This window comes from Ictalurus punctatus, chromosome 21 (assembly GCF_001660625.3).
Source record: "Ictalurus punctatus breed USDA103 chromosome 21, Coco_2.0, whole genome shotgun sequence".
In the NCBI taxonomy this organism is placed as follows: domain Eukaryota; kingdom Metazoa; phylum Chordata; class Actinopteri; order Siluriformes; family Ictaluridae; genus Ictalurus; species Ictalurus punctatus.
This window is the reverse complement of record NC_030436.2, coordinates 100,364-119,936: the sequence shown is the minus strand read 5'-3', so window position 1 is coordinate 119,936 and position 19,573 is coordinate 100,364. Positions and strand designations below refer to the sequence as shown.

The 19,573-nt window shown below is 38.2% G+C and overlaps 1 protein-coding gene across 1 annotated transcript; it reads right to left on the bottom strand.

Moving 5' to 3' along the window:
* Window positions 1-606: 606 nt before the first annotated feature.
* On the bottom strand, window positions 607-14,750 carry timm17a (translocase of inner mitochondrial membrane 17 homolog A (yeast)). Its single transcript, XM_017450988.3, has 6 exons — window positions 14,595-14,750; window positions 2,942-3,041; window positions 2,741-2,804; window positions 1,790-1,918; window positions 1,462-1,572; window positions 607-1,351 (listed from the first exon to the last, which is right to left on the bottom strand). Exons 1-6 carry the CDS (start codon window positions 14,618-14,620, stop codon window positions 1,281-1,283), a joined length of 501 nt encoding a protein of 166 aa, XP_017306477.1. The 5' UTR covers window positions 14,621-14,750; the 3' UTR covers window positions 607-1,280.
* Between the last annotated feature and the right edge of the window lie 4,823 nt (window positions 14,751-19,573).

Below are 19,573 nucleotides of genomic sequence, written 5' to 3'. Positions count from 1 at the left end.
CTTACAAGGTGACAGATGAACATTATGTTTGCAACTGGTATAAAGCATTGTTTTATATACTGTGGGATCATTTTGTCCAAAATAATTCTAACTAAAAAATAAATCTAAAAACACAGTGATTGCTTATACAGTTATTTTATACATCCATCCATCTTCTTACATAGAGTCACAGGTAGCCTAGAGCCCATCCCAGGGGACTCTGGGCATAAGGCGGGGGACACCCTGGACGGGGTGCCAACCCATCGCAGAGCACAATCACAAAAACACACACCACAGACAATTATGAGATGCCAATCAACCTACAACACATGTCTTTGGACTTGGGGAAGAAACCAGAGTAACTGGAGGAAACCCCTGTAGCACGGGGAAAACATCCAAGCCTTGCGCACCCAAATAAATTGATGTAATTTTGTTAATATTTTTATGGCATACTTATATCTGCCCACCTCCTCTAGAATATGCCAACTGCTTTGTGACTGAAGTTATTTTTGCTTTTGTACATATTAAAATAATTTGAGATTTGGGTTCACAAAAATCGAATGGTTATTTCCACGTTTGCCTCCATATTAGTTTAAAAGCACAAAGGTAACAACCATACCAACAATAGTTTATTCAGTAGAGTATCCCACTCAGTTTTATTCATTTGTACCACTCAAAAACTCTTTTGTTTAACCTGAAATACATACTGTACTATGTCAAAGTGAGTTATTACATGAACACAATTTACTTCCGTTACAAAATAAATATCTGCTTCAAAAATGAGTGGTATACGGATATGTTCAGATGGTAAAGAAATTAATTTACAACTCTCTCCAGAAGGGCATACTGGGAAAATATTTTACAACTGCAAACATTTTCAACCATTATATGTACAGGCAAAGATGCTTACATTCACACATCAAGACAAACAGCATACTTTAAGAAACATTTAAGTTTTCTTGAATGTCGAATTCTCCTGAAATTTGTCTTTATTCGTTATTACTAAAACAATGTGGAAAAACAACAGACACTTCATCAACAAGGAAGCAAAAGAATCATCTGCTCCTGTCAAAGCAATAGAGGCCCTGGATTTAAATAGGGAGAAAAGAAAACTGGCTGAGAATGTGAAACTCTATACTGCAGAAGATACTTCCAGAAGGGGAAAAGGCTTTTGGCTTTTCCTTTTTCATTCTCCACCAAACATCTTTACTGGTAGATTGCACTGGCATGTGCTTAAATGGACGAGTTCCATCAGTGCTCTATGGAATAATAATTATATGGCTTGAAAATGATGTGGTTGCTCACTGGTACTGCCTATAATCACCAAAGGATGAGGCAGGCATTGAGGGTGGTTCCTCTGCAAATTGTGGACCTGACAAAAATTACAGAAATTAATTCATTGGCTCTTTAAGGGCTCAAGGTAAAACATTTTTAACTTTGGTAAGATATGCTACAAGCCACACTCATATTTTGCACACTTACCAGTTGGGAGCTGTGATGAAGCGAACCGTGTGAGCAGGATTCCAGCACCTTCTATCAATGCTAGCAGTACACCCCCCATAGCTGCAGAACCAACCATAGCCACAGGCCCGTCTAAGGACAGAGAACTTTAGTCAGCATCAACTTGACACACTAAGCGTAAACAAAGGCAGTAGACAGCCAAAAGAGAAAACTGGTGTGTCTATAGACATTCTATAATTAGAGTCTATTTAAATTCTTTCAATGATTAATAAAATAAACATCTCACAAACTGTATTTTTACACCCAACTTACAAACAAATATAATATGAATGCTCAACTATATACTTACTTCTTGCGGCAAGAATAGCACCTGTCATGGCTCCACTAGTTATCGAGTTCCAGGGGTCCTCTTTTCCGCGCACTTTAACTAGGCCACAGTCAATCATTGAGAAAAGCCCACCCCATACAGCAAAGCTTCCTGCAGCAGTCAGAATCGACGTGTTTGCATTTCAGAATAATACACATTTTATACAGATAGCATATTTCTTGGCTACCTCATCTTATCTATCACAACAAATACCACTTAAAATTAGGATGTTTTGCATTAGTAATTTGAACTGTCACTTGTACATGCAAAAATATTACCATACTAAATAAATATTCAATTAATGAACTGAAAACTTGGTTTCAGTTATGTTGATCAATTATGATCTGTATAATACTTAGTGCTTTTCCACTAAACATATCAGTATATTACTCAATCCTTCATGTCACTATTTCCATCTGCAATTAATCCATGTCACACTCATGTACCTGTGCCCTTCTTGTACCTGTGGCAGGTATCATAAGGGCCAAGCTGGGAAATACAGTACAAATGGAATTAAAAATAGTTTAGACTGCTGAGTGATTAAACACAGTCATTGTCCGAATTGTCCTGTAATGCCTCAGGTTTGAATGGCTTCTCTGCTGGCCCAATGTTTCTTCTAAAGTATTTTTTTTCCTGGTGAGGGCAGCAATGAAAACAAATTTAAGCAGTTTAAACCACAATTTAAATGAATGTTTCAGATTAATTATTATTAATTTATCTACAGCAACATTTTCTTATTGCAATGCAGCTTGATCTTACATAAAAAAATCTTAGTGTTATGTGATGGGAAAGCAATGCAAGCCAGGATACAGATGTTACCTGGTTTGCATTTGTTGCCTAGCTGTGCTGTTTGATAGAAAAAAACTGTTCATAGCACGGAGGATTGGACAAAGGACTCAATAACGCTGAGGTTCACATACAGTGTATTCATACCTCCTAACTGTGGAGCCCTGGTCCTGATGGCTGTCAAGCTCCCTTTCAACCTGTGGTTCATGCCCTATGATAAAAACCATAAATCCATAAAATCATAAGACTAAATTAACAGACATGGCTGAGATTCCAAAAAAAGCATTTTCACACAAAAAATGTAAAGATTCAAAAAAGGATTCAAAAGGATAAAACAGCCAAACATACAGAAGGTGAATTTCTAAAGCCTTTGACAGCCTGAAATATTCCTCCACCTATGGCTCCCATGGTGAAGGCACCCCCACAGTCGTCCACTATCCTCCACGGGCTAAAAGAAAGGATCAAAGGTAAATACAAGGGTGAGCCAAATGAAAATCCTTATTTTTATGTTGCATAGATTGTTGCAAATAGCGGTTACAAAAATTTCTACATGATCTCCATTTCAATCAATGCAAGTGTTCCAGTGCTTAAAAAGCGTCCATCTTTCCCCCAGTCCATTTGGTGTGCAGCCACTGATGCTCAATCTGTTGCACTTCATCCTACCTGAAGATCATTCCCAGTGCTTCCTTAAGTGGTCCAAAAAACATGGAAATTACTTGCTGATGTACTCACATACATTTTTAGCTGTGTACAGCATGTTTCTCTCACTTGTACTTTAATAAACACAAAATGGCATTTAAAGATGTTAGCTAAGATTTGACAAAATTTCACAAGATTAGGTCTCGTTTAGTTAAGTAGGTGGAGTTGAATAAGATTTGTTGATTTTTTACTCCCTTGAGGCCACTTCCATTCCCACCCACGAACATACACCGATCATCCATAACATTAATATCACTGACAGGTGACAGAAATAACATTGATTATCTCGTTACAATGGCACCTGTCAAGGAGTGAGATATATTAAGCAGCAAGTGAACAGTCAGTTCTTGAAGTTGGTGTGTTGGAATCAGGACAGGCCAAGGATCTGAGAGACTGACAAGTCCCAAATTGTGATGGCGAGATGACTGGGTCAGTGAATCTCCAAAATGGCAGGTCTTGTGGGGGGGTTCCCTGGTATGCACTGATTAGTACCTACCAAAAGTGGTCCAAGCAAGGACAACTGGTGGACCGGCAACGGAATCATGGGAGCCAAAGGCTCAATGATGCACGTGGGGAGCAAAGGCTAGCCCATTTGGTCTGATCCCACAGAAGAGCTACTGTAGCCCAAATTGCTGAAAAAGTTGGCTATTATAGAAATGTGTCAGAACAAACATGCATCAAAGCTGTGAAAGCGCATCACATCTTGCAGTATATGGGGCTGCGTAGCCACAGACTGGTGCCCATGCTGACCTTGCCACACTGCAAAAATTGTTTGTTCAGGAATGGTTTGAGGAATGGACAGAGTCCAAGGTGTTGAATTGGCCTCCAAATATCCCTTATCTCAATCCATATGAGCATCAATGGGATGTGTTGCACAAAAACCCGAACCATGGAGGCCCCACCTCACAACTTAAAGGATCTGCTGCTAACATCTTGGGCCAGATAGCACAGCATACTTTCAGAGGTCTCGGGGAGTCCATGCCTCAATGGATTAGTGCTGTTTTGGCAGCACAACGGGGACCTACACAATATTAGGTGCCCAGTTTTAATGTTATGGTTGATCGGTGTAAATATGCTCCCCCAGAACCCATGGTTGTTCAACTAGAGTTAGCATTAGCCAAGACTACATGACATTACTTTCAAGTGCATTTATATAACACTATACACATGAGTATTTCAGCTCATAATGATTTGAGGATGTTCACAAGTGCAGTTGCTGTGCTTTATATATATTATGCTCTTATGAGAATATTAAAGTTGTGGTATTAGCATGTTGGCTGAGGGCTGAGTGAAGAAGCATTGGGGGAGGTCTCTAAAACAACTCACAAGAGACCCATCTGAAAGACAAACAAGCATTCCACTTTGGAAGGAAGTTTTCCCAACGTTTCCTCAGCCACATAATTTTGAGCTGAGGTCACGGCTTAAACCATTAAAAAATATATATATTTCTACATGCTTTTCCATGTTATTTGTGCTAAAAATAAGAAAGTATTGTACTAAAAGTAAGAAATCTAACAAAGTACCTTCACCTTTAACAGCTTTAACAGCTATCAATGAGAATGTAGGAATTGCACAGCAATCCTCCAAATAATTTGAGTTTATTTTCCCATAAAATCTTAAAGGAGAATTCGGCATACAACTTGAAAATTATTATATGTCATGGTAAGTAGTATTCTGTTATATAAGTAGTATTCTGTTATATATATATATATATATATATATATATATATATATATATATATATATATATATATATATATATATATATATATATATATATATATATTACACGTAATTATCATTCTGAAAGACATGTTTCTAGACAATCCTACTACCTCACCATTTGGGGGTCACACCTGTAACAACATCAGTACAATGAGAATGGAAAGTTATCACATCAAAGGCTATCTGTAATTTACATTTAAAGTGAAACCTCATTTACATCACGTGCAGAAAACCTGGTTTGAAATACAGTATAAAACGTCTGTGCTGATATTGTTCAGGGTTCACTTTGACTCAGATTAACCCGAAAGGCTTATTATACTTTGTCAGTGCCATGCTGCAATAAAGTTATTCTTCTTTGAGATCTTTGAAATCCTCAGAATTTTTCTTACAAAGGGTTTCAAGAAAAAAAAGCCTCTACTCTCATCCAAAAACAAACTCAAGTGTCCTCAGTTTGCCAGACACTACTGTACCTTCAAATGGGATCGGGTTCTATGGTCAGATGAAAGCAAAATACAGCTTTTTGCCAATAAACACCAGAGGTGGTTTTGGTACACACTAAGAGGTAGCCATACTTTATTATCGGTTTCTCTTTTTTTTGTAGCGTTTAATACCAGAATGGGCTCTATAGCCTCTGCTAAGGGTTCAATGGCTAATGCAAACAAGATTGGCAACAACGAGCAACCTTGTCTTGTACCACTATGTAACTCAAAACAAGAGGATATTGTTTGATTTGTGACAATTCTTGCACATGAACTAGAGTACAACAACTTCATCCATGAAATTAAATTATGCAAGGTTAAACTTCGTCAAAAATGCAAATAGATAAGGCCATTCAATTTGATCAAATGCCTTCTCAGCAACCAGTGACAGAATGGCTAGATTCAACATGATGTTGAAAAGATGCCTAAGATTGGAAGAAGAGTTACGCTTAGGTATAAAGCCAGTTTTATCTGGTTGCACTAGGTTTCCAATTACAGCGTTTCATCTTCGTGCCAAAGTTTTTGCCAGAATTTTTTTTTTTATCTGTATTTAGGAGTGAGATCAACCTATAAGAACCCACTTCCTCTGGGAAGAAGGGGTTTCTTCCTTTTTTCGGAACTACAATAATAATTGCCTGATTTAAAGAGGACAGCAGAGATTGATCTATAACTGCTTGGTGGTAAACCCTATTTAAATATGGTGATAGCAGTTAATTATATAGCTTATACAGATCATTACAAAATCCATCCAGACCAGGAGTTTTGCAGCCTTTTAGAGATTTTATAGTACATATTTCTTTAGTAGTAATTTCTGCAGTCAGCTCGTCAACTTGTTCTTGATTTAATGGAGACCTATTATGCAAAATTCACTTTTACATGGTGTTTGCACATAAATGTGTGTCGGCAGTGTGTCTACACAACCACTCTATAATGGTAAAAATCCACCCACTCTTTTAACATTCCCCATAAATCATAAATAGTGTCTCAAAAACATGATGTCACGTTGGAACAGGCCCCGCCCACGACAGGTGATGGACTCTGCCCTAATAGCACAGATCCTCCCCCGAGTGTGCTGCACACAGTCCACCATGTTTTCGACGGCGGAGCAGCTATAGTGATAAGAAGAATGTCTCAGCTTGGTAAGAGTTCTGTTGTTGGCTCTAAGAATGAACATAAGAGTCTTTATGTACTCCCAGAATCAAAGCCACTGAAGACACACAGGGGTAGTTTTATTTTTAAAGGAAATGTGCCCCAAAAAATACATCCATATTTTTGCATGAGCTAAATTTGTATATGTTTGTTCGAATCATTTTACACCAGACTGCTTTGTGAATGAGGGTCAATACAAAGCAGGATTTGCAGAAAAGTTTATTCTGAAGAATGGATCAGTACCAACTGTTCGTGATCCAGCTTCATATCCAGAAGACTTAAGAATCACACTTTATATTTTGGATATATTTATATTGTGGATGTTTGCAAATTGCCTTTCCGAATGTGCTTGTTAGCAAATTCCATGGCTAATGCGGCTAAAGTTAACATTGTCTCTGATTGTATTCACAGAGACCAGAACTGTGTCATAATTTTTATTTTTATAATTTTTATAATTCTGGAGACAACCGAGACATATATTACATCTTGTAAAAAAGTGTCATAATAGGTCTCCTTTAACAAGGGGAAGATCCTGTTGGGCTAGAAACTGAGCCAGAACTGTAGGATATATACTTCCCTTGGATGAGTACTGTAATTCATATAATGTCCGGAACCTACAATTTATATCCCCGGAAGTGAAGTTTTCCTGTGCCCAAACTAATTTTGTATATTGTACATTCAGATGCAGTTTTCTGGAGTTGTTGAGCTAAATGTTTAAGGTTCATCACTGAATTCAAAATATATTTGCTTTAAATAATGAAAGGATTTTGAAATTTTAGGAGAGAACTTAAAATGAATACATAATTTTTTAAGAATACTTTTCAATACATGGCTGTTTGGCATTTTCCATATCTATTTCTCAAAATTGAACTTTGAATAACTCTGCTTCAGACCTGCCTTTTTTTTCTTCGAGACGCTTGATAGGAGAGAATACACCTCCTAATACAGGGTTCTACAGTGCAATCATTTCACTCATATTTCCAACTGAAAAGTACTTTGTGCAACTGTGAAAAAATATATAGGCGTACCAGTGGGAGTGACCTGTTTGGAGTTGTATAATACAATCAGAATAAAAACTACAGGAAGTCCAAAATACATCTACACCGAGCAACAGTTACTTTTACACTGCTTTTCATCTCCTCAGTCAACCAAACATACTGCAGAGAAGCCATTATGATGAAGAGTAACTCTGAACTAGGGATGTCACAAGAACCCATACTTCAGTACCAACATTCTTAAAGCATGACGGTACTTGTTTTTCTACAGTAGCATAGGTACCATTGGTATTGAAGGTACCGAGGTTGCAATTCTTCTGGAACTGAGGGGGGCAGCAAATACTAAAAAGTGTTTTAGTCAGTCCACAAGTGGTGAAGAAGAAAAACGCCTACAAGCACATGGGAAAATCTACAGAAAACGGCGACAAGTTCAGCTCCGCCCCGACTCACTGAGCGGCAGAGAGAGGAAAGCTTGTTGAGAGAAAAGGTAGGGTTGGTTGCCGGTGTGTCACCGACGCTATCGTTCATTTCAAACAAAGCGAGGAAACACCTTGAATTTGGCGAAGCACTTGAAAGACGGTCCTATAATATGTTTGTTTGAGGCAGCAGCATTGTGGCCATGAAACCAGCTAACGTTATGCTCCGTGTAATGTTAGCGATATCCAGTGATTTGTTAACGACCCTAACACATTGCAATGTTATAAACTACCTCCCGATGGGCCACCATGCATCGCCATTCAGCCCGTGTCCTCTCAGCTAAATGTAGCCTCAGGTCACTAATATTTATACACATGTTCATGCTTTTAATAAATCTTTCTGTCCTGCCACCATATCAGTGAATTTAAACTAATGCTTGCATTCAGAGTATAAGGGGTGTGTGTGTGCGTGCATTTAGGAGTGCACCTCAGCACTTGTTATTAGCACTTAGCACTGTTTTAGTAGTCATTGTCAGACAGTGTTTGATAACTAAAATACCCCCTCCTCTCTTTTTGTGCCAGTATTAGCCAGAGGAGGATGTCCTCCAGTTTTAATAAAAAAATTTAAATGAATTAATTTTTTAAAACTACACCATGGTATCGACTATGTTGTACTTTTGGTGGTATCGGTACCGACTACTAGATTTTTGGTATCGTGACATCCCTACTCCCTACACAAACCGCCATCTTTTATTGATCATGCAAAATTACCTGAATCTGCGACTGTGACCTGCTTGTGTAGACACAGTGGCGTCGGGTGGAGTAAATTAATAATAATGCTAACGCTACAAGATTGGGTGTAATTCAAAGTTCTTTATTACATAATTCCTCACCAATCATAATCAAGAGTAGCAACTGTTCAGTCTGCAAACATACAGTACACTGCCACTCTCCCTTCACTCTCTTCACTAACTCTAATAGACAGCGCATTCACTTTATTTAAATTTACTGTTGCCAGATATCACTAGAAAAGTCCACTCCAGTTTCCATGTTTTGATTTAATTTCCCCCCCAAAACACAATATTATCAGCAGACATGGCAACACTGTACTGGGGACCCCATCTAAAACTGATAAACAAATAAACAAAAAAAATAATAAAATGTAAAGACAGAAAATGTTCTTAGTTGTAAATAAATCATTTAATATAAAAATAGATATTATAATAACTTGCTAATATATAAATAAAATGACAAATGAAATAATGTTAAATTACTATGGGTTACATTTAATATCAATTTGACATTAAGCTTAGTTCGCTATTTCCATAGAAGGCTATTAGCGTTTTTCCTAATATGGATCATTTTGTGTTAGTCTCTTTATTGTTTAAGAATAAGTATTTAAAAATAAATATTTTATGCTTGTTTATTTATCAATTAACCAACAGTATTTCTCATTGCCATTATTTTAATTCAGTTAACAGTGACCATGAGCAGAGAGCTTACATTTAACTGTTTATGACCTCCTGATTAAAGATTAAACAAAAAAAAAAGACTAGTACCTGGATTGGCATCGGCCGTAAAAATCCTGATCGGTGCATCCCTAATGAACACCATTAAACTAAAGCGCTTTGCATCTGACAGGTAAATGAACTCACCCAATCACATCCTATATGAGATTATTCAGATATATACACAATACACACAGAGCGGTTCGAGAACTGACTCCAGCCCAGAACCATGACAGTGGAAATGTCTAATAGTGCAGCTTTAAATATATTTAAGAGGAGCAGACTTCAAACACTGAACATTGAGGTTTATTGTATTTGTTTACAAGGTGAACAGGTTAACGGTTGTTGTTTGTATACAGTCTGTAAAATTAACTGAAAATATTACATGTAGTTTATCAGAAGGTAAATCAATGTTTCACGGCTCACACTATGTTCCTAAATTCTGTCATAATTGACAAGCTCAAGTTTTCTCATGCTACTTGTGTGTTATATTGTGGCACATTAATGTTATCATCTCTTAAAAAATTTTTTTAAAAATTAATAAAACCCATAGAGCCCTGTAATATAAGCCTTAAATACATAGTACCCCCATAGAGAGGTCAGGTTTGTCGTTGAACTAGAAAAAGTTTTTATATCCAGTTTTAAATGATAAAGGTGCAGTGAAAGTGAGTTTTTATTATTAATTTAGGACTTTTTGTCCATCCATAAAAAATAATGCTCTCTCTCTCTCTCTCTATACATACATGTATTTACACATATACATATACATACACATATACATATACACACACACACACATATATATATTGGTTCGATGATAGCTGTAGTGCAACAGTCCTCAATGAATCGGTCCCTACAGAATAGCTGCATTATTTAAAAAAAAAAAAGAAAAAAAAAAGAAAAAAGAAAAAAAGATGTCTTTCAATGCAAGCAGGTGTCACTTGCTGATACTTGTCATCTGAGTCTCTTAGTATTGTAATAAAATCATTTATAGGCCGCCAAAATACTCTTCAACATTTATTGATAATTTTATAGAACTTTAATCAACTTCATCTGAATTTGACTGTTTTATTATTGCACGGGATTTTAATATCCATATAGATAATTCTGAAAACAGCACTGCCAAAGAGCACATAAATGTTTTAAACACTTTTGATCTAACTCAGCACGTGAATGGACTCGCACACAATCGGAGCCACACTCTGAACATCTCATCTACTGAAATTTTCGTTTCATGGGCAAGATCATTGCAAAGGTTGTTTTCAATCCGCTGAACCAATTTCTATCCTTAAATAGTTATTTGGACAATGTCCAGTTATGGTTTCCGGCAGCATCTCAGCACAGACACGGCACTCAAATATAATTAATGATATTAAGTTAAATAAGACCTCCAGATCTTTGTTGTCTGTGTCTCCACATGGTCTAAATTACCAGGAAGATTAGGAAAATTAGTCTGGTGACATATGACTGTGCGAGACAAGCCTTTGGTGAGGACGTGAAGCTTCTAGGTATGCTACAATCAAACTGATTGACACAAAGTAAGCTGATTTTTTTTAAAGATTTAATAATGTAAAAAGTTTGCTCAGCTAAAAACACACAAAAAAACACATAGCAGGCTCTGATTGGAACACAAACCTTTGAAAAGTAACAAAAGAGTTTGCTGCAACTAAACTTGTCTAGTGGTTAGGATTCAGTACTCTCACTGCTGCGGCCCGAGTTTGATTCTGAGGTCTTCCATTCCGAGGTCACGGAATGAAATTTATTTATTTTTCTCTTTAGATAAATGTCCGTGTTTTAAAAACAGACAGTCTATTTTCTGAAATCTGATAACGACAATGCATGAAGAAGAGGCATGGAGGAGATTCAAGCTGTGCTGCTGTTGACTGATGTATTGCTTTGCTAAAGAGGTAATTGAGAAAATGCTGGATGAGAGACTAGCAGTGGTAGTAAAGCAAATTCACAATGCTCGAAATGCTAGACTTAAAGTAAGCAAACAGATTTTATCAGCTATTGCCGAGATGAACACGCGCTATTGCCGAGATGAACCTGTGCATACTGTTTTCCTGTGTGAATAACGCCCAGCTCACTTAACCCACTTGATATTTTTAAGTATACTTTTCATTGTGGGTCACCGTTCCCAGTTCCCACTGTATTTCGTTCTTGGCATAAATACTTAAGGCCTGAACCCCGTCGTCGGTCTATCAGACGTATTTAAGAAACTCCACTGTGTTGATTCGAACTGCAATAAACACCTGTTACATTAAGCACCGCAACAGACTTTTCAAAATGGTGGTTGAAATAAAATGCTGCGTGCACTCAACCAATTATCATATTCCGCGCCCAAGTACCACCTCTTGAGTAGGGACTTTGCGAGGGCTGAATATTTTACCCGGAACTTAATTTAGACCCTGGTCCCTGCGGTGGAAAAACACTGAGTACCTCCCAAAGTCCCTAGTTCCTGGGGAAAGTTTCTGCGGTGGAAAAGCGGCTATACTGATTCAGGCAAAATAAACGTGCTGGTATTATTTGATCTCAGTACTGCTTTGGACACAATCGACAACCCCTGGGAAAATGGGTAGGGGTCTCTGGGACAGTTCTTGACTGGTTCAGGTCATATCTTGAAGGGAGGGGTTTCTATATGAACATAGGCAGCTATGAATCTGAGTGGACGTCCATGATGTATGGAGTCCCACAAGGCTCAATCCTTGGACCGCTGCTGTTCAACCTGTATATGCTCCCACTAGGCCAAATTATAAAAGAGGAGCCAAATTGTATACCATAGCTATACAGACGACACCCAGATCTACCTAGCCCTGTCACCACCTCCCCATAGACTCATTATGCCAGTGCCTTGATGAAATTAACAGTTGGGTGTGCCAAAATTTCCTTCAGTTAAAAAAGACAAAACAACAAAACAGAAGTCACTGTACATGGAAACAAAGATGAAAGTCTCAATGGACTTCTCACAGGTCTTCCCCAAAAGACCATTAGATAGCTGCAACTCATTCAGAAAATCGGAGCATATTTCTCCAGTCCTCAGGACCTTACACTGGCTTCCAGTTACATTCAGAAATGATTTTAAAATACTATTACTAGTTTATACACAGATATGTTTACTGAATATAAACCAAACAGGCTTCACGGATCATTAGGATCAGGTCAGTTTAGAAATACCAAAGGTTCACTCAAAACAAGGTGAAACAGCGTTTAGCTATTATGCCACCTGTGGCTGGAACCAGCTTCCAGATATGCTCAAACTCTAGCCACATTTAAAACCAGACTGAAAACACATATAGCCACTATACAGCCTTGCATTTACTGATTGAGCTATATAATTTTACCCATTACATTTTTTATTCTTTTTATTTCCTGTTCATTTCAATGCATTTTTTCTCATTTCTTGCTTTTTTGTTATTATATATTTTTTAATATCATGTATTTTCTTTCATAATTTTTATGTAAAGCACTTCGAATTACCATTGTGTATGAAATGTACTATATAAATAAACTTTCATTTTATTATTTTATTATTATCATATCATTATTATTGGAACACCAACACTTACTAAAAATATCCTTTATGACCTTACTTGTGACACTGATAGTACCCTCATTAAACCATCACTGTAAAAATATTATTCATCATCTTTGATCCCTCCCTCACCTTTGAAGCTCATATAAACTAAAATTGGATTCTTTCACCTTCGTCACATTGCTCACCTCTGTCCCTTCATTAGCCTCAAAGATGCTGAAACACTGGTTCATGTATTTATATCCTCACGTCTTGACTATTACAATGCGCTCCTCATTGGTTTATCTGATAATTCTATTGCTAGGTTGCAATATATTCAAACTCTGCCGCTAGCCTTCTTACACATACCAAGCACTCAGCTCACATTACTCCAATCCTGTCTGAACTGCATTGGCTACCGGTTTCGTTTTCGTTCACTTCACGGTTTGTCACCTTTCTATCTTAGTGAACTGTTTCTCCCCTACAACCCGACCCTCTCTCTCAGGTCCTCTGGGTTCAGACTCCTCTCTGTCTCTAGATCTCGTCTCTACTACTTTTTGTGTTTGTCCATGATTGTTTATTGTTTATGTATTACTATTGTAAACCATTCTTGAGCTCTGTTAAGTCACTATATAAATTAAACATTATTTTTTAAGTGACACAATGCTCTTGCAATTTTTTATTTATGAAAATGTTTTTATGTATTAAATGATAATTACAGTTTTGAATGTCCCAAGATTCATGGCTTGTTATTTTATGCAACAATGGAACAACAAAAACATGGATTGTGTGCTGATTAATTATTCATAAAGACTGATTTGTTTTATTTATGATCAATGATGCATGAATATTTCAAATAAATTAGGGGAATGTTCTGCAAACCTAAAACAACGTTCTATGTCCTTAAAGAAAACTTTCCTGGCTAACCAAAAACAAACCTTACAAATGTATGTTCTGGGAACCAAAAAGGGGTAGCTGAGAGCGCGAGCGGTAGCTACGGGACTGGGGTCAATTCTGGATAGTATAAAAATTTTCATTATTGTCCTTTTTCAAATTTGGATAACCAAATGAATCGAGGCAACAAACACTATTTGGCTGCAGGCCTTGAATTTAACACGTGAATTACAGTTTGACACGTGAATTATAGTTCGACACGTGAATTACAGGTTTAATATGTGGCTATTTAAGCAGAACCTGCTACCAAGTTTGTTAGCTAGTTATAGCAAGAATTGCCTTCCATCATCAAAATATTTATACATAAGGGAGCACGAAGGCTAAGCATCAGAAGCATAAGCTGTACTAACAGTGCTAAAGCAAGGTCATATCAAGACAATATGGCATGAGAAGTGAGCTAACAGAGCACCGGAACTGTACACAGCGGGAATTAACTGCTACACGGGAGTTTCATTTGAAAATCATTTTGAGCTTGAAACAATGTGCGTTTAGCTTTGCTAAAGCAAGGCAATTGTACATTTAAAATTTATAAAATTAAGAAGTCATTTTAATATGTTATCCTTACCACGGCTCCCTTGCGTACTCCTCCATTTTGCTCTTTTCCGTTCCCAGTGACGCAATCAGAAACGTAACCTTCCTCCGGGGCTGCGTCCGAAATCACCCCTACCGTCCTACCTTACTACCCTCCTACCTTACTACCCTCCTACCCTACTACACAGTACACGATTTCGGACGCAGCCCAGGGTACATCCGACGCCTCTTCTTCTACTTTTAAGGTTTATTGGTAGTTGGCAAACCAGTTTTTTGGTGCATTACCGCCACCAATAGGATAGGAGTGCGGAGCACCGAATGGAGTTGATAGTATTCTTAGATAATATAATAATGCAGCATATATTTTCCCTTGTCCTGGATCACTTTTTTTTTTTTTTTTTAGAAACTTTCCCTTTTCATATAAGTTTAGAGCTTTCCTCTCTCCTCTCAGACAACATCTTCAAGAAGCTAAACACCATATGACTAGTCATGTCCCGTGAACAAGTACAAACATCAATACCAGTTATGTTAGTCAATGCTCAAATGACTTCAATGATAATACGGGTGAACGGAAAGGATTTTGCTGCACTGAGTCGTCACCTAGGTTATTATAATAGATTATTATAATACCTCTGGATTAAACCAAATGAGTATATATCATAAAATGAAGCCAGACCTCCTGGATACAGTTATATACATCAGCCCCGTCTGACTGGCAGAGGAGGAGGTGTCACACTTATTTATAATGATAATCTAGGTGTCACACAAAAACCTAGTCATAAATTGAACTCTTTTGAAGTTCTTGATACTAGTATAAAATATGTACTCACAAAAATTAAGTTTACCAAGTTGATTCCGCTAATTATTATTTACAGATCCCAGGACCATATTCTGAATTACTTAGTGAATTTGCAGATTTCATGTTGGGTTTCTCAGAAGACAAAGCGCTACTCCTTTCGGAAATGTGCCGCAAGACGCAATAAAATATCCTATGCATCCAAGAGACCCATCGTGACTCCGGCCAAACTAGGCTGCAGATACCCGGACTGACACTAGTAGCGGAAATTCCGCACCTAAAACATGGAAGTGTGATCTACACCAAACCGGACATTACAGTTACATCTGCTTCTTGTGCTTGTCGGGACACTGGAGCTTATCATTGTGGACGTCGGTACCTGCACAATCTCATCCGTGTACAAACCACCTGCGCAACCTTTCATACCCTGGGACATCAGCGATTCGGATGACCAACAGATTAGACTGATTATTGGAGACTTCAATAGCCACAACACAACGTGGGGCTACCAATCCACCAACTCCAACGGTGAAGCAGTTGAAGCATGGGCAGAGGCCAACGGACTCACTCTCCTCCACAACCCGAAGCTACCTGCATCCTTCAACAGCGGACAATGGCGACACGGCTGCAACCCTGACCTCATCTTCGTCAGCGAGAACATCAGCTCGCAGTGCTCGAAATCTGTCTGCAAACCCATCCCAAAAACACAACACAGGCCCATCATGTGTCGGCAAGCTGTAGTACAAACCATTAAGGTTCCCTTCAGGAGGTGGTTCAACTTTGTTAAAGCAGAGTGGACTCAATTCGCAGAGGGTATTGATGAGAAACTTTGTACTCTTTCACCTGTGGCGTCGAACTGCAGCAGATTCATTAAAATTATCCGAACTGTGTCATGTCTAACCATACCGAGAGGCTGTCGCACACACCGCGTCCCTGGTCTTAACGCAGATGCATCAGGGCTTCTTAAATCGTATGAGGCCTTGTACGAGGGTGACCCCTTCGGCGCCGAGCTGATGCAAGAGCTGTCTGTGCCTGTGCCATCGAGAAGCAGAAGCAGAAGCAAGACCAGCAACACCCGTTGCACGAATACCGCCTGCTCCTGCCTGCCTAAGGAGCCGTAAGAGCTTCACGAGGTGCACGAGCCCACATTCCTGCATAGCGTGTGACCTGTGCGACGCAATGGACAGGGCTATCGAAACCGCCGCCTACTAGGCAAAACTAATATGAAGTGGAATCTTGACACCAAAAGAAGAAGATGTTGAATCTGGTTGTTTCTCTAGATAAAGCTTTAATTGTTGATGTTAATATTCATTTTGATAACCCGGAAGACCCTCTGAGAACAGTGGTTGTGTCTATTCTAGATTCAGTAGGGATCAATCAGAATGTAATAGGATCCAATCATAGTGGTGATCAAAATCTTGACCTCATACTAACATACATATAGAATAAATATAGAAAATATAGTCACACTTCTGCAGTCTGAAGCTATCACAGATCACTATCTCATCTCGTTTAAATTGTGTATTGATCATAATACGCAATATATGCACCTTGCCACACTACCACATCAAACGTACATTCACGTCAACTACTGCACAGAGTTTTATCAATAACCTCCCAGAGATATCAACTATGATTGGATTACCATCTGATCCCAAAGAACTTGAACATGTGACTAAATACTTAGAGCCAACCTTCCACTACATGGTAGATAAGGTAGCTCCACTTAAAAGAAAAATAATTTGAGAGAAAAAGCTAGCAACCTGTTATAACGATCACACACACCTTAAAAAAAAACACTCAACAATTAGAATGTAAATGGAGTCAAACGGAATTGGTAGTATTTCAGACAGCATGGAAGGAGAGCCTCCTAAAGTATAGGAAATCTCTTCGTGATGCTAGATCAGTCTCTCTCCACCTTAATAGAAGATAAAAAAATAATTCTACATTTTTATTCAATACAGTTGCAAATTAACTAGGAATAAAACCACCACAGAAACATGCATACAATCATTATATAGCATTGAGGATTTCATGGATTTTGGAATTGAAAATATTAGACAAAAAATTCAGACTATTAAATTAAAACAAGACAGTCTTATAACTAATCCTATAGATAATAATATAGCAATATCAGATCAATGATTAGAATGTTTTACTCGACTTAGAGAGACCGAACTAATGCAATTAACTTCTTCATTAAAATAATCAACTTGTATATTAGATCCCGTACCTACATGTTTCTTTAAACAGATTATTCCAGAAATAATCAAACCCCTTCTAAATATAATCAGTTATTCCCTTAGCACTGGCGATGTACCTAAATCATTTAAATTAGCTGTTATTAATCCTCTGATTAAAAAAAAAAAAAAACAGACCATGACCCTTCTCAACTGTCCAGCTATAGGCCAATATCAAATCTCCCCTTTATCTCCAAGATATTAGAAAAGGTTGTAGCACAGCAGCTATGCTCGTACTTACATAGGAATAACATTCATGAAATGTATCAGTCAGGATTTAGACTTCATCATAGCACAGAGAGAGCGTTAGTTAAAGTAGTAAATGACCTACTACTGGCCTCTGATCAGGGTTGTGTCTCGTTGCTTGTGTTACTCGACCTTAGTTCAGCTTTTGATAGTATAGATCATACTATTCTCCTTGATAGAATAGAAAATGTTGTTGGCATCATGGGAACAGTCCTCTCCTGGCTCAGGTCTTATTTGACCGTTCGTTATCAGTTCGTAGATATAAATGGAGACTTCTCCACGCATACTGAGGTAAAGTTTGGTATTCCACAATGTTCTATTTTAGGCCCACTGCTTTTTACTTTATATATGCTACCTCTAGGTCAAATTGTTCGTAAACATGGAATTAGCTTCCACTGTTATGCTGATGATACACAGCTGTATGTTTCAGCAAAGCCAGAGGACAGACAGAAGCTTAATAAAACTGAGGAATGCGTAAAATAAATTAGACGTTGGATGCTTATTAACTTCCTTTTATTTAATTCTCACAAGCTAGAAGTAAGCTTTCTGATTACTCTGGATGGCATTTCTGTTTCATCATTCAGCCATTACTCCATCCATCTTCTATAACGCTTATCCTTTTCAGGGTCACAGGGAACCTGGAGCCTATCCCAGGGAGCATCGGGCACAAGGCGGGGTACATCCTGGACAGGGTGCCCTGTTTCATCATGTACAGTAGTAAAAGACCTTGGAGTGATTATTGACTCCAGTCTATCATTTGATGCTCATGTAGATAATATTACTAGGATAGTCTTCTTTCATCTCAGAAATATTGCTAAGATAAGAAATATATTGTCACTCTACGAGGCAGAAAAATTAGTACATGCTTGTGTCACCTTTAGCCTAGATTACTGTAATGCCTTACTGTCTGGATGTTCCAGTAGGAGTATAAACTAACTCCAGTTAGTCCAGAATGCAGCTGCTAGAGTCCTAACTAGAACCAGAAGGTACGACCGCATCACCCCGATCTTATCCACACTGCATTGGCCAGTAAAATTTTGCACTGATTATAAAATACTACTACTGACCTATAAAGCACTGAATAGTCTCGTGCCACAATACCTGAGCAAACTTTTGGTCTTTTATGATCCACCACACCTACTTCGATCAAAAGATGCAGGCTATTTGTTGGTACCTGGAATAGTGAAGGCTACAGCAGGAGGAAGAGAGTTCTCTTACAAAGCCCCACACTTATGGAACAGCCTTCCAATTAGTGTTCAGGACTCAGACACAGTCTCAATGTTTATGTCCAGGCTGAAAATGTATTTGTTTACTCAAGCTTTTTGTAAATAGTTTTTTTCATATGTAAAGGAGCAGATCTAGAGGCTCCCAGGCAGAGTGTTGTAGTGAACTGGGATGTTTGGATGCTGTCACCCCCCCTTCCACTTTCACGTGTTCACCCAGGTTTGTTGATGGTGGAGTGGCTGGCTGCATTATGTCCCAGGGAGCCCTCATGTCTATGTTACCTTTTGGCTCTCCTTTTTTAGTTCTGTTGTCATAACTTGTCTTGCCAGAGTCCCTGCTTTCACTCACGCAAAGTACACTGTCCTTAACCATTACGGGACAATAAGCATATCTAATATCTCTCTCTCTCTCTCTTTCCCTCTCTCTCCCACTCTCTTTCTGTCAAGCTACACATGATGCTCCTGAGATATCAGTGATCCTGACCCCTTCTGCTCTCTGGACCTGCCT